Here is a 25,538-nt window from a genome sequence, read left to right as displayed (position 1 = left end):
TTTCATATGAAAGTAGTGGTGACAACACACTGTTGCCAAACAACTACAGGCTGCAGATTAAGTTGACTTACAAATGTCTGTGAAGGAGCTGAGTGGTAGTTTCACTGATTGTTGACATATCTCAGTGGATTTTATTTCTCAAAATCTGTCAAGCTTGTAAAACCTTTAGACTATAAGTCTGCAAAAATATTGATTGCATTGCATCGTCATTTGTAGCTAACTAAATGTTCATGGTCAATTTAAAAACCTCACTTTCAGCAGCCCTCTTTACTTGAGGTAAAATCACTTCTTGGGAGAAATAATTGTCTTCATACTGACTTTATCTGTCCAGTCTGCCAGAGTGGGCTGGTATGTGTTACTGGTGTTCAGATGAAGGGACTGTCGGGCTTCTGACTCAATTTGGAGTACGATGATTTTTGTTATGCACATTCCCAGGGCTGAAACTAACTTGCAGCTCCTGGGGAGATACCACAGTTCACAACTTTGGTTTCCAGCCCCGTGCCACACATTTGTGTGGGATTTTGATGGTGCCTTTGTGGCTTCTTCAACATGACATGAAATTCGTGAGCATGGAATGAGACATGAGATTTGTTTTTGTTTTAGTAGTGGTACATCCCAAAACTGTAGGGGGAGCCAAGAAGCAAAAGGTGTGCCAAATTCTCTCGGGTTACTAGAGAACCCTTGAAACATGATCAAGCAACCATGGTATTACTCTAAAAACCCTGTGACTAAAACGCTTAATAAATGTTGATATTTCTAAGCCCACGAATAGCTGTCCACCTACTGTAGTCACCAGCATGGTATCCATTTTTTTACTTTTATGACAAACATAATGATGAACATCGGTTAGGAATTGAGCAGGTTATAGTCATCTTTTTAGTCCAGTTTCTTGTTGGAAAAATGCTTAAGGGGCCATGGCAATCTAGGTTATAAACATCTATGGAGAGTGAGGGGCAGTGGTGGATCAATTTGCTATACTGTATGTGAAAGAGGTTTGGCCTCTCTGCTACTATTCTGAAACTCATGTTAGAGGTAAACTTTATTAGTCTGTCAAGTAGTCAGTCAGTTTAACAGTTGTGAATTGTTTTGATCAGCCAAAAACTTCTTGAAAGCACTGTGCCAGCAGTAGTGGTGACTTGTCTGGCTGCGCCACCTTCACATTCTGGTATAGAAGAAAAAATACATTATGCTTATATGTTTGAATGTCTTTAAACCAATCACAATGGATTTGGTGGAAGCAAGGAGATGGTGAAGAGGGGGATCTTGTTTTAGATCATGCAAGGATGTTAATTTGTTTATGGCAAATGCTATTCAATACGGCCATTGACACAATAACCAGGAAGGCCTGATGGTCTGTATTGAACAATCATTCATCAAAACTTCCCATCTTCAGTGTGTAGGCTGTAGCTTAACACTCTGGGGTCTAATGCCCACCGGTGGGCATTTTTGACACATCTCCAAAAACACATCTGTAACTCTGTGTTTTTGTCATTGAAACATATAAGTGACACCATTAAAAACCTTGAAACTTCTAGTTTTCAAATATATATATTTTAAAATGAATTATATAGCTGGCCCTTTTTAAAGAGAGTGAACAGAAATCTTTGGATTTTCTGTACTCTGACTGCAGCAGCTTCCTTGGCCACACCTATCGCTATTCACATGTAAAGTACCAGGTGATTGAGTGGCTATTCACAGGTGAGAACACGCCCCATTCAGCCAGCATGTGGGGGAAGGCAGCAATGTCCTGCCAGTGACAGACAATTATCACATGGAGAGTGACAGGGGGGTGGGGGGAATCAGGGGTGTTACACACCCATCTAATTAGTATACAACTAACAGAGACACTGACTGGAGTTACAAAAACTTTTTTACAGTTTGTGTGAAAACAAAAAAACATTTCTGACTGCACTTTTTACTTTTATGCAGCCAACACTTTTGTTTACAAGGTTCAACCTTCAAAAGTCTTGGCTAGATATATTTATAGTGTGTTTTCTTGCACTGTTTGAAGACCTCTAAAACTTGTTTTTTTGTACAGTTGTGTTTCCCCTCAATTTAAATAAAACTTGTTTGTATTACATTCACTTCACTCTCATATTGTTTTTTGTTAGGCTTTTCAGAATATAACCATATGTGTCACTTTTGCATAGATGTTTACAGTTAGTTGAAATACTTGAAAATGTCAAGGTGGTGACAACTGCCTCAAAGTCTCTGAAAAGGCCTTAGACCCCAGAGGGTTAAAAGGTTGTTATTAATTAACTGTACTTAAAGAGTATTTGAAACTGTAATATACTGGAAGGGGTGGGGTTTAGTGGCTTATCAAAAAACTTGCTGACATCAATGTATCAGACCAGTGTGAAGGATACAGTTCTACTTCATTGGACCCAATTTCTATGAATTGTTAATTATATAAAATAAACATGTTAATTTTTATTTGGTTATTCTTTTTATTTAATTATTATTATTAATTCATAATACAATTACTGAGTCTCATGATTCACAATTCACCATGCAATTTATTTAGCCATGTAAATAAAATTGAATCCAAACTTTTCATCAATGCTCTTCAAAAAAAAAAAAAAAATGGAAATGAAATGCACAAACCACTTACTCGTCTGAGTCCTTTTTGCTCTCTTCAATGTAGGCGATAGACTCAGAGCGAATCCGATTGGTGACTTCATAGGTGCGCAGAGTGACCCCAAAAATGTCCTCATGGTAGCGGTGTTCATCCTGGTTACAGCAGGGTTGGGAGAGCACAAAGGAAAATGACAAGGTTGACAGATTGCTGAAAATGTTTTGACAGATTCCTTGGACAGAACTAAACATATCTGGATGCCACTGGATGGTGCGTACTTTTTTTTTTTTTTTTGTTAAACTCCTGTTGTATGTAATTGCCAAATATGCCTTCAAATTTTCAGCCAACGATGCACAATTAAAGTCCTCTCACTTACCCGAAGCTTGCTGATGTAGAAGCCGGCGTCCTCTAGACTCATGTGGCCCTGCTGCTTGATGATTTGCTGGATAGTCTTGAGAACATCCCCGGCCATTGTAACATCCCCACACACATAGATGTGCCCTCTTTCCTTCCTCAGGCACTGGTATACCGTCTCTGACAGATGCTCGCGCAGTACATCTTGCACGTATTTCTGACAAAGGGAGCGAGTAAATTATCAGTGTGCACCACAGAGGTCCAGTGTAAGAAAAAGAGCAAAGGAAACAATCTTAAAATCTTAAAATCAGGAGACTGCATAGAGATATGGGTTTGAGCAATATTTCCAAAACTGAAAGGTAAATGGCCTTGATCATTGCTGTTGGGAATCATTAAAGGCAGCAAAGGTATAAAAATGACTTACCAGACAGCAATTTAATTAATACACAGCTGAAATACTGTTCATTAGTTGGAGTGAAGATACCCAATAATATAACCAAAGCAGTTTTTATTCAGCTCTTGTATTCTGAATTTATTTTAGACCCCCACAGCAGTCCAAACAGAGCTAAGATAATCTAACACATTAACAGTTCTAGATACTTTAGAGCTTGTACCTTTGGTTTGCCGGGTTCTCTGGAATAAGCCGCATAAAGCTCCTTGAACGCGCCTTTGTTCTTAGCCTGGATAGTCTCTTCCTTATAGATGTGGTCCATCTCAGACTGCCGACAACCAAACACCAGGATCATGGGGCATGACTTAATCCCTAGAGCATGACAGGAAGAGTTATTCAGATGCTCAGAGTAGAGCTGTAGTTGTGGTAGTCCGCAGCCTAATGCACTATAAGGGATTTGGTTTTATTTCATTATGACTTTAAAATAGCATATTAAGCATTACATTTATCAGCTCGTCCCGGATAGTTTTTCAATGACACATTAAAACTGAAGATTTTATATTTAGGTCAATGCGCTAAGACTCTCTAAATGTTAGAGCTATTTACATATGTCAGAATAAAATAGTAAAAATATCAAACCGTTGTGCTCGAGGTCATATAGTCTCTGCTGCCAGAAGCTTCTGAATGGGGCAATGCCTGTTCCTGGACCCACCAGGATACAGGGTGCTTGGTTGTCTTTGGGAAGTTGGAATGATGGTGCACTAAAATAACACAAAAGATACTGCAAGTTAAATCATCATGAAAGGGACTGTAAAGCCTTTACTTAAAGGAATAGTAGAAGTTAGATGAGAAGGCTAAACTCTCATTCATCACTATGGAGAGTGTATCTTTGTACTTATGTTCCCCAGTTAAGCATGCTGTTGGCACACATTAATTTTCCTCCAGTTATGGTCAACTTAAGTGACAGCAGTTCTGAGGAACAGGTTTTTCCATTTTATATTTTATACTACATAGTTGGAAGACTGTAGGAATATACAGTGTGAACTTCAACATTTGTAGAACGAATGACCCTGAAAAAACCTGAACTTCGGTCTGTGTTTGAAATATGAAGCCACTGCCACAAACTGACTTACATAGCATTGCAAAAAAAATCCTACAAATAGCTACCCTTTTCCCTGTCTAGCAGTAATGAAAACCACCTACCTGCCCCACTCAAATTGATGGAACCTTGACTTCAGGTTCCACGCCTGCACTGTGTTCACTACATCACTCCTTCATTTGAATTCTAAAATGCGTCTCCTCCACCTACCCAGCTCCCTCCTGGAATGGTTAATCGTTTTCTTTGTTCATACTGCTTTTATTTAAATGCAAAGAATTGCTTGGCTGTGTACTAACGAGGCCTCTACATCAACGTTTTTTCTAATTTAAAAAGTGTAAAATCCCAATGTCATCTGGGGAGGGTCTGCGTCATGCTTGGGCTGATTGTTCCCGGGCATCACCGGAGCAGAGTTGCAGCTAAAGACAAAGGACTGACAGAGTAAATCTGATGTAGAGCCCTAATTGAAACGTACATCCTGCTTATTTACTGTAATACAATAAATTGTCTAGCCCTTGACCTTTGGTAAGGTGCTGATTGGAAAATTTTAATTTAGCTAAAATAAAGCAGGCTGTGATTTTCAGGCAGGGCCATGCTAACAGTTTATCCATTTTTAATCAACTACATCATTTGGAAATTGGAATTCTTGTGCGCGTCTCTCAGAGTCAGCTTTGCAAACATAATCCCATCGGATTCAAAGAGATTTTATAAAGAATACACAAACCTGAATATTGAGTTCAATGACTAATAATGAAAGTATTGCGCCCAGCAAATGACTTGGCAAAGACTCTGCATGATATACAGTATGTAGATATAAAAAATTGGACCAGAGACTGGTAGGTGTAGCGATAGCTGCACTGTGTGAAAGGTAGTTGACAATATTGTTAACAGATGCGTTTTAACACAGAAGTAAGTGTTATTGATCTCTTTTGATTGTTACCTTCGGACAAAACAGGGCACCATCTCTCCCTTCTCTATCCTGTTGAGCCACGACGAACACACTCCATGGTGGATAGGTCCCTCTCCATCTGAAAGGGATGATTACAGAGCAATCACTTTACCCTCTTTTCTCCGTTCTTCCTTTTACTCTGTAATCGACAAACTAACAGGAGAAGAGTGGCCCCTGTGTCACCTGCATGGCTACAGCCACCTCTCTCCTTATCCCCCTCTTAGGGAAGATGACTGTAATTGAACCACTGCTTCTTTAATCATAGTAGCATGTTCACATAAGTACACGGTACATGTGAGAGAAAACAACAGCGCGGAAAAAAAACGGTAGTTTTGGCAATGTTTACCAATTACTTGAGCTTATGGATGTTTGTGTGTCACACACGAAACCCAACACTGAACTTTTACAGTCAGACAAAATCTAAGTTAACTTAAATATATGTATAGGACAAATACCTTCAAGGAAAAAGCATATTGCTAAATATGATTCATTTTATTAACAAAAAACAAAACATATAAGCTAAAGTCTTTAAATCACTGGAGAGGCATTAGAACATGACCTCAACTAAAACACAGCTTCACATCAGTGGTAAGTCCTCACCTCGTGCACGGTAGGAGACCACAGCCACTGTGAGGTGGATCTCCCCTGGGTACAGGTCAGGAGAGGAGCTGATAGAGTAGTAACGAGGCTGTAGCAGGGGCAGCTGGGTGAGCAGCAGAGTGGAGGGCATCTGGATGGAGGGGAACTGCTCCAGCACCTCCACCAGTGTGGGGTTGTTGTACCACTTCCACTCCTCATACTCCTGCAAGCCCTGGGTTGTAAAGAAGAAAGATGAGGTGGGACAAAGGTAAAATGACTATTTCTCATCTTTTCTGTTGAAGAAGCAAATGTAAAAGCTACATCCACAGGGAAAGAGAAAGACAGGATGGCTTCCTCTTTTAGATCTACAAATATTTCTGACTCAATAGCAGGAGGCGGCCGCAAGCAGAGCTATTCCCCATTTAATGCCCAAATATTTTTGTTTGTCATAACTGACATTTGAGTCATTTAGAACACAAACACAACAGGCTAACAAAGAAGAACAGAAACTTTTGCTTTGTTCTCAAGCTGTTAGCGAACGCAACAGTGCCCATTATGACGCCAGGTGGTGTCTCCAATATGGGCCTAAACACTCAAGTATGATTTACAAAATATGAACCTAAAAAGTATCTTGAAGATGGATTTGTGGGACATTCCACATTTCCACAAATCTTATAGAGCTTTATTTGATTATTTTTTCTTTATACTTTTCATAATGGTCAGAAAAATGCTGCATTGAGACTGGGTTGAGCTTAAAATCCATATCTGCACTGCTGATTGCTCTGTACTGCTTTTTTTTTTCTGAATTCAGAAGCCCTCCGTCGTTCTCTCTTGCTTTGGTGACAGTGATTCTATGCATGAGTCACTGCTTGGCCTCATGCGCCTTTTCCACACATTGACAGAAATGGAGAGTGAATGGTGGGAGGCGCTGCAAGGGGGAAAGGCTCTGGGTTAGAGCGATCAGCGCCTTTAATTTGGCGCCAGCTAACTCCAACTGGATGCATTTCCATCAGTGAAAAGTGCATCGTATCGGCTTTTGGACACGCAAAAACCGTCTCTCATATTTTGATAGCAAACACGATGAATGTGTTATTTGCTGCTATGGTTTGAAGACATGGTGAGTTTTTATAGAGCTGTGCTTTGAAAAATGTAAAAATATATATCTATGTTCAGCTCCCACATGGAATACAAACCATATGACTAGAAATAGCCTACACACGTACATCACAAGCCCGTCGTGTTTGTGGTTACAAACCATACAAAGCACTGCAGTGTTGCAGCAGCTCAACAAAGGTCAACGTTATTGGCAAAACAGAGTAAGTGGATTTACCTTGCTGAAGACCTCTAGTTTTTTTTTCTCTTTATCATTGGTTGCCAGAGCAGCAAACTGCTGCAGCAGCACAGGGGTCGGGGGAGTGGTGATGTCCAGGAAATACTGGAAAGCTTGGTAAATGGTGCATGGGGGGATACGAGTCTCATTTGTCCAATTACTGATAACACCTGCAGACAGGAATGAGGGTAAAACTGGTTAATTCTCATAAGATATCAACTGCAGATTAATTACTATGTGTAATATGAAAGGGGACTCGAGGTAGAGAGCCTCTTGATAATTATGAGTAAAATTCTTTAGCCACGTTTTTGCCACCTGTTTTATTTTTGTTTTTCTCTGACGACAAAAGTCTTGATAAACTTGTTTCTTTGTATCAAATCATTTAGCGCTTACAGTGTTTTTCTTTGGAATTTGTTGATGCAAAAACAGCTATGATAAAGCTCGGTGTCAATACTGGACTGGGTAGCACAAGTGTAACTTTTAACATGAAAACTGAATAATAACAGTACAGTTAATCAATCAATTTGTCAACATCTATTTTCTTTATCATGATAAGCGTGTTTTATTGGCATATTCTTTTATATTTTTAAACTTGCCTGGCTATTACTTGCATAGGTGCATATACACTACATAATCCTTCCAATATCCTGATGATGAAAGCTAAATTTGATGGTTGAAATAACGTGTGAAACTATTCAGTGTTCCAGTGCAGTATATGGTTGCTGTTGGAAACAGGGAAAGCCTTTTACAGAAAAAGGCAGGAGGTTTAATCAGCCCTCATCACACATAGATTTGTCAAGGTAAATTTTGTTCAAGCACACATACTGTGTTTGAATGAAACATGTTGCTTCACAGTCGCAGTGAATATCACAGTTACATCATCCAGTGTCACCACAACTGCCAAAATGCAGCTACACTGAAACATTTCTGGGCGTAGATATCTCCCTTTACTGGGACCTCGTGGTGTCTGCTGAGGCATGAGAGCCCGTCTCTTATTCACGTTTTCATTTTGACATTCTGCCCAGATATCTATCTGCAACCTCCCAGATTACACGTCTACTGGTTTTGCACAGTAACACGATATTGATAATGACATCACCCACCTAGGGCAGTATTCCTCTCCTCCAGGAACTCCACTTTGACTATTTGATTGACGGGTGGAGCGTCCTCCAGTTTATCTATGAGAGCTGTAACCAGGTCTTCGTGGTTGCCAGGGTAGATGCCCAGATGGTCGCCGGGCTTGTAGCGCAGGCTGTCGTGGCTGTTTGTGTCGAGCTGAACAGATATGGTGGAGCGACTAAACAAAAGAAATAAAAAAAAAAAAAAAAGAAGTGAGATCAAAGATTTAGGAAAAAAATGCTGCACCAGTTTCAGTCTGCTCCATTCAGAACACACACCAGTGTGAATAGAAAGAATAAAGAATGCACTGGAAAGGGTTTTGTATGTGCAAATACGTACTTGGATTTGGGACTTTGCAAGTTTTGAGCCTCTATCATCTTCGCTCCATAAACATTCTTCTTGTGAATACTGTATAACGCTATAAGGCAGACAGAAACAAGATTACATTTCATGTATAACACTGACATTAGTCATAGTTTCATTATTCACTTCAATTTTACTTATTCGTATGATACCAATTCACCCAAAAATTAAAAAAAAAAAATCTTTTAACAGAAAAAAATCTATACATGTGGGGCTGATTTAACCTGACTCACGTCATCTGGCTGCGTTCACCAACTACACGCGGGGGCGTTCCCTTTCCTCACACAACCATCTGAGGAGCCTGGGAGTCATATGTGTTTCGTCCGATTAGAAAATAATCAGAGCCAATCATTAATCGCTGGGTGGGACTTTGGATGAATGGGCGGCGTTATGGCCGCGTTATGGCCGCCCATTCATGCTCCAGAGCACAGATTCTATCATTATAATGGCTGTGTCCAGAGGGCGGGAGTCAGGTAAGCTCTGAGCTACGTCACGGGTTGAGTCATTGGGAGTGGCTGCAGTGTCGTGTCAGTCAAGATGACGGACAGATTCTTCATCCAATCACATGCACGAATTTTAGAAAAAATAGCCCCATTTGAAATCATGTCGGTTGTGGGCTCGTCCCAGATGGTGTGCGAATACCAGAGGGCGGGAGTCAGGTAAGGGCTGATTTGCTTGAAAAACATATTTCTTTGGTTTTCCTCAGAGTTCGATGAGAAGATCAACACTACTCTTATGTTATTAAGTGCAGATTTGGACTTAGGACCTAAAACTGATTTAACACAAAGATTAGAACTATGTGGTTTGATTGTGTAACCGCTGTATACATTTTACTGAATGATATCTGGACAGAATTAGAGTTACTGCACACATGGAACGCACAATACAAGGCAGTTAATTAGCGTGTGGGTGTTTTGCAAACAGTGTTACATAGATTGTAACCTTTTCAGAGCACATCATCAACAACAACAAACACAACGAATATGTTTTTCCCAATCTTAACGATGATCGACATTTATTTGAATGAAATTAATTTCCAGAAACTGATTTTAAATTGCATATATTTCCTCATAGCAATTAATGCAAACGATATTATCGAACCAAGAATCACCAAGAAAGTGAATAAATATTCCTCCAAAAATGTAATCCTGTCATATATAAGTGGCAAAGATTACCTTGTTTTAACCCCAAATTGGCCCTTCAGCGTTACAGGAGTCACTATTTACGAATTTGAAATTTGGCCTGGCATCAAGCCAACACCATCCTATCACTGTCAAATACTGGCAGCAGAGATGCAGTGCATCTCCATCCATCCATCCATTTTCTATACCGCTGAATCCGTTGGTCGGGTCGCGGGGGGGCTGGAGCCTATCCCAGCGGTCAATGGGCGAGAGGCGGGGTACACCCTGCACAGGCCGCCAGTACAGTGCATCTCATGGAATGCATTTTACAATTATTCAACAGAGTATTGCATCACGGTATTTGGCAGTACTGAAGGTTTTACATAATTTTACAGTTCCTAAACAGCCCGAGCAACTGAACTGTGAACATCGTGGAACAAACTCAGCTGCTTACATGAAAGCGTGTATAATATCTTAGCTAACATCCATCCTAATCTTTCTTATTACAAAACCGGGACTTCCTAGACATGCACACAGCCGCAGATGACAGTAAAACTGAGTTATATGATGAGGAAATACAGTTATCTTCTGCTAACACTTAACAACCCACCTTAGCTGTTATATACATGTGTTGGGATAAAAAAAATTCAGAACAATTTCCAATAAATATCAAAGACATTAAGATGCTGCTGTAAAATTGTCGGAAAGTCATTAGCGTTTAAATTTTATCTACAAAAAGTTAATGAGCCGCTGCATTATTACAGATCATATATTATATTTTGGGCTCTAGTCCTCAAAAGTAAATTGCCTTGAAACCGCATTATATTTTTTGCATTCCGTAACAGAGCAGCAGATCACAGCTTCAAGTGTTGTTATGGCTGAGTCACTGATAAATTACAGTTATTTTGTGCTTCGCTACTTATCAGCACTTATTGCCCCCTCAATATCAAGACACCATCAGCAGTTCATAACTCACTTTCTAGAGAATTACTTACCTTCTGTCAGGGCCGGGGCCTCGGCTGTGTATGTCAAGCGGAACTTGCTCTTCTTCCAGCTGCGGTCGTTGCTGATTAAGGAGTCGTTGGCCTTCTCAATGTTCACATCGTCGCCAACACAGAACACATCGCAGGCAGCCTTGACACGCAACAACACAAATATCCGTTAGAAGACGAGAATGAGGTGAACCAAAAGTATTTGGAGGACAGTTTTAGAAAGTAACTACTTTCTCCACTCTCTCAATGTTATGTTTGACCAAGCAACCTTTAAGTGCTACCTTGACGTTTCTTGTCCGTGAGAGCGAGGTGACTTTCTGATGTAACTAGATGATGCTATGGATGCACTAGAACCACAATATAATAGTCTACACCTAGCCTTTACAAGTAACCAACCCAAAAATTCTTGAGGTAAAGGTAAAGAAATGTCTGCAAACACTGAACACAATCCCAAAGGGTCTTAACACAAGAAACTAACCTTAAAAACTTTCTTGGCCCATGTTCTAAATGACTCCTCTTGGCCACACAGCTCATCTCCTTCTCCCATGCGTAGGATGCGCTCGCCCCCCAGCTCTTCAAACAGCGTGTCCACAGCGTGGGCAAAGGCGCAGAAGTGTGGGTAGGCCCTGGAGCCAAGGCCAAATACTGAGAACCTAAACAGACGCGCATACATGAGGAGAAAACACTGATATGGAGAGACAGGGACCGTTAAAAAGAGCAAAGCATAAACATAAACGACTAAACGCCGTCTCCTCTGAGCTGATGTTTGAAGCTTGCCCTTTCCACCCTCTCAAAACGCCGCAACGGTTGAAATTAACCGACGTATTCACAAATATTTGTCCTGTCTGGGTTAAAGTAGATGTAGACGTGATATAAATTTCTTTTTCTGATGGCAGACCAGCTGCCTCACTGTAAAGAAGTCATCAGAGTCAAGTTTGAGCAGACTTTCTGTCGTCTCCTTCTTTCTAACGGTGCAGCAAACCGTCTACTGCGATAAAATTAGGATCCTCAAATTGTACAAAGTTGCTCTCGTGTGGAGTAAGTACTGAAGGAGTATTATGGAAAAAAGCTCAATTTGAAAAAATACTCTGTGGGATGATTAAAAATGATCAAAATAAGGGCAAAAATCATGCAATCATGAAAAGGTTTAGAGGACAGTTTTCCAGGAAAACAAACCAAAGATGAAAGATCTGAATGAGTTAATGGTCCAGCTATAAGCATTTAACATCTTCAGGATCTCATAGATGCATCTTTTCCTAACAGAGCACTTAAGAGGCTTATGGTCGTAAAAGTTTCCAAAATTAGAATGGGAGGCAGAGCCTTCAAGTATCAGCCCCCCCCCTCCTACGGAACTACTTCCCAGTTTGGGTTTGGGAGGCAGACACTCTCTCAACATACCTTTAAGTTTAGGCTTAAAACTTTACTTTTCGATAAAGCTTATAGCTGGAACTGAACTGAGCACCATACCTCACCCGGCTCTCTTGAGGCACTTCTTTTTCAAGGAACCCCCCACCAGACCTACACACAACTCCATATGTATGGGGTTATGTTACCATCTTTAATCAAGAGTGTATCTTTTAGGTAAGGAGCAGGAGTCCTGGATGAAGACAGGAGATAGAAACAATATCCCCACCGAAAGTTTAAAAATGACAGATAAACTAAGCAATCTTACCGAATTGGGCAGGATCTCACTCTTCTGGAAACGAGATAAGAATGTAATGATATGAATATGAAAAAAAACAAAAACAAAACATAGAACAAATAAAACAATGATGAAGTGACATTCAGGGAAATTAATTTTAGTGAACTGAGAGCAAGATATGAGAGCCACTGATTGGCTTGATGTCATAGTGTTGATTGGCTTGTTGTCATGCAAGACTAAGATAGAGGTGGAGAGAGAGCCAAAAGGCAGGCACATCTTTGGGTGAATACATACAAAAAATCATGGTCAAGTAGACTGAAAATGAGTAGCCATGACCGACTATATACTGAACTTACAGCAGATCATACAGCCTGAGAGATCTTGAGAAAAGGAATGAGATCAGCTGGTGGGTCCAACCATATTGAGCATAATTTCAAGAAAGCCATGAAGATGAATTAGGGAGAATAGCCCCTTTAAGAGACCAGCAGCAGATCCAGAGTCTATTATCTCCAATGGGAGAATTCCCCCCCTGACAAATGAAAGACAGCCCATCTTGAGACACTCCCCTGTTCTTCTCTTCCATTAGGAAGACATTGGAACAGAAAAACCTGTACTTAAGGTGGACAAATTACAGTTTATTTTTTTGAACATTGATAAATATATATATATATATCTTATCTTTATCTTACAATATATTGTGAAGTTTTGGAGATAAATGTTACCTGAAAGATGAAAGCTCGATTTAAAAATTCACAATGAGTCTTTGAGATCAGAAAGGAAGTGGAGGCAGCAGCTGGAGCACCAGACCACATTAAACGTGAAAGTGTAATGACCAAAGCATTGAACCTGCCGGAGGGCTTCAGCAGAGTGAAAAGACAACAAAATGACAACAGGACTGGAGTGGATTCTTAATCTTTTCTGCCTTTGTGTACTTGGCTCTGAGCCTGAAAGTTATACCACAGATGGGTGATAATTGTTGCAGGATTAGAGAAACTATGTCCTCTAGGAATGAAAGATAGACAATATCTTTAGAAACTCCTGCAGCTCGGAAGCATCGGGAAGCAGAGAAGGTTCGTGATCTGGTAAGTGCAGCAGAGCAGGATTCACTAAAGAGATGACGGATAGCAATACGAAGCTGAGCAAAGAAAAGAGTCAAGAATGACAACTGCATGACCTTCTGCATGATAGGATTGACTCAACTCCAGTGTGGTTTGTTCAAAAGGAAGCATAGTTCAGGAAGTATATACCAGTTAATCTAATCTGGCCCAGTTTGTTTACCTGATATTAGCAAGAGGTCCAGTGCTCTCAAAGTTAATCTTGGTCTCTGGTTCGTCGCTGGAGGACTTCCGAGTGTCTGAGTAAGAGGACACGCTGTTGAAACGGACCTTGTAGCTCCTGGACACAACAAAAGCAGAGAGATTATTACCTCAAGGGATAAAAATGATGGCAGCTGACATCAGTGAATATAACCCCAGGTGAGTTATGAGCTAAACCTACTTTCTGTCCTCTGTGTTGGATGTCGGGTGGCGCATTTCCATTAAGGCAGCTCCAAATTTCTACAGCAACAAATAAGAGACGGTTAGCAATCCGTGCCGAGCTTTGTCAACTAGATTTGTTGAATAATGAATATGTACCTCTCCGTTCTCAGGTGGATCCCCATTACCAAATGTGCTGGTCACCACTAACACCAGTGTTTCGTGCTCCAGGTCCACCACGTCATATTCATCCATGGACGTGACCTGCAGGCAAAAACAGAATTTTACTGAGGGAATCTTAGCCACTTACACTGTTTAGTCTTTATCTTGCTCTTGTCTCCTCTATACACTTCAAATGACAAATGACTTGAGCGTGTAAATTAAGGCCGAACAGGCAGCCGTTGGCAGAGGAGGAGGTTGTAATGACCACTCTGTCCTCGCCTCTAACGAGATGATAATACACTGCTGCCACACATCAAGCTGGCATGATGCGTACTACTTGGCGTGGTGTGTGTCTGCAATGAGGGCGCACTTGCATTTCACGCACGCAAAGACACACAAGCAAAGGCGTGAAGAGAAAATAGGCTTTAGCCCCGCAACAAAGACTTGCCCCAGGCGTTCACATCTGCCCTCCATCTACACACACCCACTCTCAGTGGCACACACATACACACACTGGCATGCAAGAGTGTATCCGTGTGTGATTGATGGCGAAAAGGAAAACAGGAAGAAAAAATAAGATGTGACCTGGAGGAAAAGCACAGAGTGTATGATTGAGAGCAGCACCCCCCTTTGTTAACAGACTTGCACATCCAGGGGTGCTTCAGGATGTTGTCATTAACTACTGCACAGCTCAGTGGTTCAGCAGTTAATCTTACCTCTGACTTGTAACTCTTTACTGCATGACAGAAAAAGAAAGTCTGACAAAGGACCGTTTCTTCAGCCCTTTTGTCGTCTGCACTCAGCTGGCATTTGCATGGCTTCATCGGCCAGAGAGCAGAGGTTAGTGGTGGGGGATTTTGAATTCCTCCTTTTTCAATTAGACGGTGAAATTACACATAGGCTCCTGCTAGACCATTTGGAAATGATGATGCAAGGTAGGAGCAAGCATACCTTTGCATCAAAGGCGTGCTTGAAGATTTCACAGAGAGTTTTGGCGTAGTCTTGTGATTTTCCCGTCTCGGTAGCAAACAGTATGGTGGCTTTAACCCTCTTGGCCATGGCTTGGCCCATGAGCTTTGCTGAAAATTTCACAGCCCTGCAGAGATGACGAGAGAGACGGTGTGAATGAGATGCAGAGAAGACGCAGACCAAGCATCTGAATCATCCAAAGAAAAGTAATTTGTGGGGACAGTTTGCAATCCTTTTGTTTCCTGCCATGACGAGAGAGCTCCTTCCTGCCAAGATGTGTGTTAAAGCATTTCATCCATGGATGGTTGACAATTCTGATTACCTGGCTTATAATATCCTTCAGGCAATTATATTAATAGCAGATCATACACACACGCACAAGTGCATGCGTACACAGAAGACAGACAGACAAAACTCTGATTACTCCCAGAGGGGTTGATTGGATGAATTTCACCGCTGAGCACACTGGCTTTGTCTCATGTGGATCACTTTTATCAGGAAAGTTTTCTTTTCACACCATTTACTCTCTCTGACAATAAGGACCACAATCTACCTTTGACTTTAAATGCACAAAGAGGATAAGAAGGAACACTGAAAAAAAAAGGCCAAGTAGATTTACTTAGCGAGCTTCTTGAATCCTATCGCTCTTTTCTTTGTGGGTGTCCCGTTGACTCCTTTCCACACATGGGTGTTCCAAGGGTCAGGCTTTTGCATATGGAAATAGCAGAAGAGTTGGTGTCATTAAGAAAATCTCACATATGGAGATATGATTTATTACATATGTCCCCTCACTGCTCATTCCTCTCACCTGGTACTCAAAGGAAGGGGTGAGACGGTAGTTGAGCATTTCTTGGTGAAATACTGGTGTTATACTTCCCGACATTGGAGGCACAATCCACACCCAGTCTCCAGGACAGCCTCCTCTCACCCGAAACTCATTCTCCATGTGCTTCATGAAGGACTCCGTGGCTGAATGATGGTCAACTATGGTCACTTTGCAAGTCTAAAATTGGAAGCATGAATCGTGGTAAGTGTAATTTCACAACCAAATAAAACACTGTTTGGAATGATAATGATCTAAAGTGATTTAAATAATGCTCAAGATACAGCCAAAGCAACTATGTTATGTCACATAAGGTATGAGAGCTTTGCTGGACAATACTTTAGATTTCTAAGAATGTCATCTGTTACTCAGTGCACTCTTAATGGCTGCCATGTATTTGTAATGTACACAACTGGACTGAGGTATCCATTAACTCTTTCGGTGCCATTGACGTCAATTGTCGTCAATTTAAAAAAAAACGCTGACTGCCAAAGACGTCTGTAGACGTCAATTGCGTTTTTTAATGGAGCGGGCTGGGGAACAATCTAGCGGAGTTTGTCACTAAATCTTAGGCTTGTAAACACTAAACAGAGAATATACTGGCAAAATTACCCGCTAGGTGGCAGCAGTGCCACTTTGCACAAAAAAAAAGCGTGTTTTCTCCATTTTTTTGGGTCAAACAGCTGTTTTTGGTGAAACCAACCTATGTTCTACTGTCTATTACTAAAGGACTGAAAATGGTAGAAACAAACTTTTTTTCCTGGTGAAAGAGGAGAGTCTACTCTTTCTTTTGGTAATTTCGGTGTGTACATAGTCATAAGACACACTTTTCTGTGGGTCTTGGAAAATCAGTCAAAATACTGTAAACACTTGGCAGTGTGGGTTTCTCTGTACTGAAAATGGCTGGCAGGCAATGAGTTAAGGGGTTCTTTGATTCATCAGTTGTGTTTTTCTGGAATTAGATACAACCCTATGCTCGACAAAAAACAATTGTCACCAAGTATGAGTTATTCATTTAAGTAGCTGTAATGTTTTTACGGTGTGTAGTTTGCAACTGCATGTTGGAGGAAATGTGAGTATTAGATAGAGATTCAGTATTACCCATAATCAGTCTTAAATACTTGGATAGGTATAACGGACAAATCTTAAAGGGAACAACCCGAATAACATTTAAAATGACAGGCATCTTCCTGATGTTAAACACTCTGACTTTTGGCTCAACTGGCCACATTAACACATTAATCGTTTTGGTTGCAAACCTGTTCAAATCTCAACATTTTAATTCAGCTATGTTCCAGTTATGCATGTTTAAACTAAGTATAACATGAGAATATTATTTGTAAAGATTATGTCTTTTTGTCACCAAGTGACCCGAAAGACTGTAGCTGCTGTGAATCCAATATGACAATAGCCACTGGTTGTCTCAAAGGGCAACCTACAAACCTTCAGAACTTCGACATCTGTTTTTGGTAATGCATTACTTTTATGAATGATGAATGATGCATGTACCTGGAAGCTGTGAAGAACAGCAATGTTGATCTCCACAAGTGCTTGATCTTTCCATAAGGAAGAAGTCTTCCTGGTGTCCAAGCCCATCTTGTTAGCAACATCCTACATTAAAAAAAAATAAGTGAAAGAAGAGACAGTTTTGTTCTGTAAATTACTGTTAAACTATTTTCATGTCATTTAGATTTTTCTAAAATAAATGTGATGGGATAAGTGTTGTTTGCATTGAACAGATGTTATCTCATAGTGGTAGATGCATATAAAAAAAGAAAATACACATGCCATACATCTGCCATCTCACAAGTGTAATAGTTAGATATACTGTGTAACAATTTTGGTGAAAATGATTTCCATCAAAGCTAAGAAGGATTTTTATTCTTATAAATCAGCTATCTTCAGTGGGCACTATTATAAGAGGAGTGGCATTTTGATTGGATCGTTTGGTGACACAACACATGCTCCTCTCGACACAAGGCTGCAGTCAATCTGTGCCTCCAATTCTTTCCCCCCTCTCTAGTGGAACATGACACTGTATCCTGGCACAACACACTACCTCCAGAATGTTGTAGCGTGAGCTGTCACAGAAGTCCCTCACACCAATCTCTGTGCCCATGTACCAGCCACTGAAGGGGCATCCAGTGAACTCCAGACCCCCAATTTCCAGCAGCATGTTGGAAACCGCAGGGAGGCCGTACCACTTCAACTCCAGGTCTTTGAACCACTCATACCTGAGTAAAGGAGACAGGGGAATGGTGACTAAGGACTGTAACTATATCAGATGATTCAACACATATTCCCCAATGAGGTCAGGAAATTACCCATTGCCACATTAGCAATATGCTGTAATTACCTCTGAGACACAATGTTAAAAAGGAGTGCAGCCAAAACCAGCATTACCACAAAGATATCTGTGTTTAAAGGATTTTGAGTGCCGAACAGAGCAAGCTGGTTCTCTCACAACGTTCAGGGGGATTGATAGCATTGCTTTCACTGTAGATTGTTTACAGAGCTGGGTCTAATCTTGTGTAATGATGAGACACCCTTGGTGGCCACAGCTTGTGCCAAGCTGCAGTCAGAGCGGAGGGCCAGCTGATGCAGGGTAGAGAGCAAAAGATGCCATTTTTGGGGGAGTGTGGCAGGGAGATCTGTGTGTCAAGGGATTCTGTAATGCGTTACGTAGCGTGTAGCGATGCAGCGGTAGCTTGGTGTGCATCTGTGTGTGTGTGTGTGTGTGTGTGTGTGTGCGTGTGTGTGTGTGAAAGCTAGTGTAGCAGTAAAACCAAATTCATTACTGAGATGATGGATGCTACAGTGCTACATACGCTTAATTGTTAGAATACCAAGAGCTTTACAGCTTTTGTAAATTGAATGAATAAAGTTTTGTTGAGAGTAAAGTAAACACATTAACCAAAAACAAGAGGAAGCTTGAAATCTCACAAACAAGCCCCATGGTTACCATAAAAGCCGGCATAGCAACAGATAAAAGATGGCTAGCTGTGCTCTCTATGAAAAAAATCCATCACAGTTGGATTTTTATGATGACCCAATCAGACTTCCTGGCATTGACGTTAACCATCTTTTAACAAGTATTGCTAAAGGATGTGCAAGTGGGTGAATATCTATCGTTTTGCTAAATTCTGTCAATTTTAGATGAAATGTATTACTCACTTTGGGTGTATGATCGGCACCTCTAGAATGAGGTCTTCAGGAATCTCAAACAGCTCAGGGTCATTTCCACTGGCTTGCAGCAGAAGGGGAAGGACGTCAAAACGACCCTTCGAAGCTTTCCAACCAAGCTGCATGCAGATCTGGACACAGAAAATCACGCGAGTTCAGCACAAACAGACTAAAGGAAGGAAAATGCCCCAGCTTTATCTAAAACCATATTAAATAAAAACATCTTATGTGTACCTCTGTGAATTCAACATTAGCAGGGTCTCCCAGGATCTGTCCGTCGGGCTGTTTGTAACCTGCATATCGAATCAGCTGACAGTTCCACACTCGAAAGTCATGTTTGCCATCTGTCCTCTGAGGAAATATGGTGATAGCTGACCTGAAGAAATTACAAGTAAAAGAATAAAAGAGGTAGTTTTTATCAGTAGTTAGAACGTTTTTTGTATTAATGATTTTTATTATAATAATTTGATAAATATCTGGAGAAAACAAGGCTGTGCCCTGCTAAGACAAACAGGGACATTGTCATCTTTCGGGCTGCATTTTTATTAGAGACACATCACACATCCATCAAAAGATTGATTTGAATTTCCCCCACTGAGGGATGAATAGAGCATTTTTCTATTCTATTTTCTATTCTATAATAGTAAACCTAAACTTGCCACAGGAATATCTTTGAATCAGTTGCATGGTGGTCTCTGCACATACTATTTGTAGAGTGAAATAAATGTAAATATGTATCTAAATCTAAATATGTAACAAAACATTGGGTGATGAGATATACTAATCAACAAGATAGCTAAGACATGGGTAACACTGTGCAAGTAATCAGCCATAAGGTAACTTTATTCATGTTAAAGGACATGGATACCTCTGGCCTGATCTATCTGACTGGCTAGAAGTGTTATAATTGCTAAACTGGTTGTAAGTTGCAGAGGAGGGTGTGATAGCATGGCTGAGCAGCTGGTGTAAATCGAAGCCTGTTGTGCTGACAGTCTACATCTGGAGAAAACTAGGCTGTGTACTAAGCCCTGCTAAGACAAATGGGGACAAATTGTCATCTTTCGGGCAGTATTTTATTCGAGACACATCACACATCCATCACAATACATGATGATACATTACTCATGGATTATGATCAGTTTATAGTTAAAAAAAAAAAAGGTTTATGACATCGATATCTATAATGTATGAATCATAAGAAAATGTTGATAGAAAAAGGTGATAAGATGTGCTTTTTCATTTTAACTTCCCTAAAAATAACATGACCTGTTGCAGTGGTAGTATTTTCTTGTTTAGATGTCTGTTTATGTCGTAGCATGCCAGACAGTGTCGTAGTCTGGATGTCGCACTGCCTCTTTTCAACATGTGTATCCAAGCTGCCTTCAGAGGGCCAGGGTAAGTGCAGTAATGAGTCAAAATCTATACATCCTCCAAGAAAAAAATGGGAGATGTCACCTGTTATTAAGACTTGGCAGAAAGTGTGTGAATCCTGTGCAGGTCTGACAAACGACTGCTTGTTAACAAGGTCTGTCGCCTCACCGGCAGGGCAATGATTGGTGCCGAGACACTGACAGACAGATAGACGGGCAGCAGATAGTGTCAGATACAGCGTTAAGAGGCAGCACGCACAGGCTGACAGATGGGACAGAAGGTCAAGTCGGGGTAGTCAGAGATGGAGAGGGGGATGAGATATATAGAGTGACAGATGGAAGAAAGAGTGTGGGAGGAATACAAGCAAAACTGAAGAAAAGGGGGAAAACAAACAATGGAAAAGTGTGTGTTTCTACCTCAGGTTGCCTTTGTTGGTGGCATACTTGATGTGGTTGCAGATATAGTTATACATTCCATGGGCTGTGGTGCAGTCTCTGGCATCGAAAACCTGACCAGCAAATATCAAGTTTAGAACCAGGATTTTGATAAGCACAAGTGCTTTATAACAACTGATTAAGAACTAATATGCTACCAATGTGTATGTCAACAAGCAGCTAGGTATTGGAAATTAATGTGCCATAATTAGGTATTAGTGTTACAAAGTGGGTTGACTATACAAATTAAATAATATTGTTTAGTTTTTTTTGTGCAAGCTGATCCGAGCGTCACCAGTGACCTGAACATGCAATAAGTAACTGAAGCACAAGGCAGACTTTTACAGTGTTTGGCTTGGGGAAAAAGTTAACACCTGCAGAAATTACTTGACGAATCGTCAAACATCATGTCAAAGCACAGAGTTTTACCAAAAGAAGCAATGATTTCGGGCATACTAGATACAACCTGTAGTTTGGACCACTGAATCCTTCCTACACATCGGGCAGCATTCCTCCAGGCGTGCTTTGCTCCATATATCAGTTCAGTATCTTTCAGCTGATAAGTTCCTGAAGCTTCAATCTCCTTAGTAACCTCCTCCAGTCTGTCCACATGAGCCTTAGAGCCATATCTGTAAGGCAGGGAACGTCCACAAGCACAATATCACAATAGGCGATAGCACTATTGAAAATATATGTTGTCCTTTTTACTGTTAAAAAGGAGACACAAACATTTTAACACATTGAGGGTTGGGTAGGTAAATAAAAGCCATATCTAGGCTTACCATAGTGACACCAGACACCCACTTTCAAGCTCTGTCTCACACTCAGACGCTGCCCAAACACATTTCATGTCAAATAACAATGATATACTGTATATAAACAATTTTTTCCCCAGGCTTCTTCCATATTTCAGCAGCAACATCAGTCCATAATTACATAAATCACCTTTACTTTAGACACAGACAAAAAAATATTTAATAATGACAGAATTCTGCCTCGTTCTTTTGGCTCTAAAAATTTAAATCTATCACAAATTGAATTGCCTATTAAGAATTTAACTTGACACACACAGAGACACAAAATGACACTGTATATGCTTCCTTATTGCAAAACAGGTGATTTCTTATAAATCCTCAGGTTTGTACCACATGGTAGCCTGGTAGCAGTGAAGACATGCTTTATTAGAGGGTCTTATGTTTTGCTGTTGCTTGGTTATTATTGGGTCAATGACAGAAATTTCAGTGACTGTTCCAGTTACAATCCTAGTTTTGAGTCTCACCCAGGACTGAATGGATACTGCTGGATACTGGTGTCTGCAACATGTTTTCCTCTAATTATTGTTCATGACGTATTGTGTTAAGGCACTCTATGACTGATATTTTCCTCTCACTTGCACTAGCATATCTTCTCCTAGCTGACCTAGATAATTACTCTTGCATCAAATTGTTACCAAGAAACAAAGTTACCATCAGTAACTTGTATATCTTATATTGAAACCTTTCAGTCCTTTGGTTTTAGGAGGATGTTTTCAACTTAGGTTTTAGAACGCTTCTGCAAACAAAGCCTTAAATGCGAATGGATTCATAGTTACAATCTAAAAAAGTCCCTCCCACTTCTTGGTTAAGTTTAGGAAAGTGTATTGTAAATGACTTGGTTTGCGTTAGAAAGAAATCGTGGCTAGGTCTAAAGTGTATAATGTAGAGTGGTAGTCTAACTTGCAAAATATGCTACCTTCATCTAGTGTAATTTCCCCTTTAAACTTTCCACACCAAGCCTTTCTTTAGGAGTGAAGAAAAGAAGACCGTATTGGAAAAATAAACAGATAAATTGGATAAACGAGACTCCATATATCAATAGCTTTTCCACAATGGCTACAACTCAAGGAATCACATGGCTTAAGAACTTACACCATGGTTGTGTTTCCTCACCTGGAAAAGTAAATTCTTTGGTTCGTTTTGTGGGCAATTTGTTGTTTACATTATTATGAGCTAGCTATGTTATGTAGCTACTCTGTGTGTATGTCAATGAGTCCAAGGCTGACTGCTGCTCCCAACTGAATAGGGTGATTGTAATGCACACATTTTAAAGGTGTGTGCTTTTGAAAGACCTTCAAGTGGAAGGGTAGGGATTTTTTCAGCTGTTTAGTTTCAAAATCTAGCCTGCTCCTGCTTTGGGAATACATGGCCTTCTGCAGCTTTAACACAGACATTTGCTCCATCTTTCAATCTTCTGTTCCACCATTGTTCATGTCGTTCCACTCTTTGGGCACTACAGGTTGCACTTGCCTTTTGATTGAGGTGTAGTACTGGTCCATGAAGTCAGTGGCCAGGGGAAGAAGCTCCTCTTTGGTTCTGACCTCATCTGGTCTGCGGGTTTGCTGACCGGGCATCACCACAGAGCCATTGCACACATTTTCACTGCAGATTGGCATCTGAAAAGAAATGACACATGAGGTGGGATTATGGGTGGATTCATTCTGCTCTTCTGCTCTCTTTGTCTTTTTTTCCTTCAGTGCCAACAACCAACTCTAAAACCAGCTGATGACATCTAGTACACTTTTCTGGTCATATCTGTAAATATAAACCCAATTTTTGATTTCCTGTAACACTAACACAAGCTACAGTTTCGTGGCTGAATCATTTCGACCATGCACTGAACATGGGGCAGTATTTATTTACAAATGTATATGTGACACACATTAGTTCTTAATATAAACGTGTGGAATAACAACATTATAAAAGAATGAATTAAAAAAAATCTGTAAAATGAGAAAGATGAAAGAAAAAAAATTACATCCTATTACAAAAAAACAAGTTTCACAAAAAATTTATTTTTTGTTTTCAGTAGTGATGTCGTCCTTTGATTAATGCTGTGTTTTTCTCTTTAGGACAACTGTATGAACAAACACAAGGGATTAAAAGTTCTCATAAAATCAAGGTTTTCAGTGTTGTTCCTCACTCGTCAGTCACTTACTTAAATGTCAATTGAGATAATATATTTTTATATTTCTAACACAAACTATTTACATCTATTTTTGCTCCAACAAAAGCAAAAGCAATTTTGTAAGTATTCTTCAAGATATTTAGTTTTCAAAAATATTTAAACTTTCAGGAAACAAAAGTGAGCAGAATATAAAGACTCATCCTGTGTTGGTGTATGTACAAATTTTGCATGCAATAAAGCTCTTAATTTCAGCAGAGCAGTTGTGGAATATTGCCTGTTGCCTTTTTAAAATCATTGGAGTTCAACAAAGCAGAACTGCCCTTTTTGAGATTGAAAGGGTGCCTCCTTAACTTCTGTTTTACATAAAATAAGTCAATATGTAGACGCAAATAACACTGTGCAAGTAGACTGCTACGGAATTTAAATGGGGACCTTTTAAACTTCAAATGTTGTGATGAGTAGATCAGGTCAGTTTAAAGTCGGTAACTCTCTAAAGGAGCAATCCCTGTATTAAGGAGATATTACCTCGTACTTTTGTCGCGCAGGTAAAAATTATTTTTAAAAAAGTCAGTTTCACTGAGAAAATTTCAAACTTCACAACTAAGATCTTCTTATTGTTTTACCTTGTTCACCTTGAATCAAACAAGCCTCGTTTTACAAGTACTTAACTCTCAATGGATACAAGGATTATGAATGTCATAATTTCAGTTACTACATCACTCGCACATGGCTGGCTCTCTTGTTAATGAATGAGTAAGTTAGTGAGTCATAGATTGGTATTCTTCCATTGAACAGTGACAGGACGAGAAGAAGAAAATTGCTCATGGCTCAGTGCAACTTTATGTGGTCAGTTTAATATGATTAAAATTGAAGTCGCCTGTCACTTTGGTTTGCCTTCACCAGTTCAGAGACAGAACAAATGAGTGAGCAGGAGCGCTTGACAAAAATGACAGCGCTGGCGAGCGCCAAAAAGGGATTCTGACAATGACCCCAGTGGTTCTAAAATTGGCTCTTTACACTGAAACACCCACTTGCACTGTCCAAACACTTGGGTGTGGAGAAGCAGTGTGTCCAAAAGAAACATTTCCCCTCTGTGACCCTCCAGCAAATATAACCTTTGCTTAAAAAAAAACAGAAAATTTGAAAAAGAATTTAAATGTGCCGAACAAAACCAAAGTCAAAGTCAATCGAGCAAAATCAAAAGGAAACTGAGTGATTTCAAAGTCAACAAGTGTAAGGCTTATTATAAAGAGAAAATAAAAAAATAAATAAAAAGCCAAGAGAACATAACTCAAACAAGCAAAAATAACAAAGATGAGGCCGACAGAAGTGATTGAGTGTAAGGGGGAAATGGATGAGTAGTGTTAAAAATAAAACAAAGGAATCACTCGTGCTCCAGTACGTCCGCTCGTCATATTGCTCTGGGCATTCATGCCAACCAGCTGTCCTTTTGGAAAAAAAAAAAAAAAAAAGAAGATGGATCATCTGTGATATATAATAAATCTGAAGATGCTATCTTACAAGCCATTTAATGGGATGCACTCAACAGCCTGTTCGGTAAGTCACCAAAGCAATTATGCTGCTGTTTGCTGTTTACAAATGGCTGCAGTGTTTTGGAGGATAAATGCTTAAATAGCGAGGTTCACCTTGGCTTACTAACCAACAGG

General features: G+C 40.1%; 1 protein-coding gene across 1 annotated transcript in view; it reads right to left on the bottom strand.

The window, feature by feature from the left end:
• Window positions 1–25,538, bottom strand: part of nos1 (nitric oxide synthase 1 (neuronal)) — a 46,268-nt gene that overhangs the window by 4,926 nt on the left and 15,804 nt on the right. Inside the window, exons 5-28 of the mRNA XM_075467389.1 lie at window positions 23,214–23,359; window positions 21,395–21,557; window positions 20,911–21,002; window positions 19,358–19,499; window positions 19,115–19,254; window positions 18,000–18,174; window positions 17,450–17,551; window positions 15,926–16,120; window positions 15,737–15,822; window positions 15,100–15,244; window positions 14,146–14,250; window positions 14,009–14,067; window positions 13,790–13,906; window positions 11,348–11,522; window positions 10,873–11,011; window positions 8,733–8,811; window positions 8,378–8,571; window positions 7,275–7,444; window positions 5,966–6,176; window positions 5,357–5,444; window positions 3,960–4,081; window positions 3,544–3,692; window positions 2,952–3,146; window positions 2,612–2,730 (exon numbers count right to left, since the gene is read on the bottom strand). Of these exons, the coding sequence (XP_075323504.1) occupies window positions 2,612–2,730; window positions 2,952–3,146; window positions 3,544–3,692; window positions 3,960–4,081; window positions 5,357–5,444; window positions 5,966–6,176; window positions 7,275–7,444; window positions 8,378–8,571; window positions 8,733–8,811; window positions 10,873–11,011; window positions 11,348–11,522; window positions 13,790–13,906; window positions 14,009–14,067; window positions 14,146–14,250; window positions 15,100–15,244; window positions 15,737–15,822; window positions 15,926–16,120; window positions 17,450–17,551; window positions 18,000–18,174; window positions 19,115–19,254; window positions 19,358–19,499; window positions 20,911–21,002; window positions 21,395–21,557; window positions 23,214–23,359 (3,308 nt within the window). The remainder of the gene's footprint in view (window positions 1–2,611; window positions 2,731–2,951; window positions 3,147–3,543; window positions 3,693–3,959; window positions 4,082–5,356; window positions 5,445–5,965; window positions 6,177–7,274; window positions 7,445–8,377; window positions 8,572–8,732; window positions 8,812–10,872; window positions 11,012–11,347; window positions 11,523–13,789; window positions 13,907–14,008; window positions 14,068–14,145; window positions 14,251–15,099; window positions 15,245–15,736; window positions 15,823–15,925; window positions 16,121–17,449; window positions 17,552–17,999; window positions 18,175–19,114; window positions 19,255–19,357; window positions 19,500–20,910; window positions 21,003–21,394; window positions 21,558–23,213; window positions 23,360–25,538) is intronic.

This window comes from Odontesthes bonariensis, chromosome 6 (assembly GCF_027942865.1).
Source record: "Odontesthes bonariensis isolate fOdoBon6 chromosome 6, fOdoBon6.hap1, whole genome shotgun sequence".
Classification (NCBI taxonomy): domain Eukaryota; kingdom Metazoa; phylum Chordata; class Actinopteri; order Atheriniformes; family Atherinopsidae; genus Odontesthes; species Odontesthes bonariensis.
Note: the sequence above shows the minus strand (reverse complement) of the source record. Positions and strands in the feature narration are given on the sequence as shown.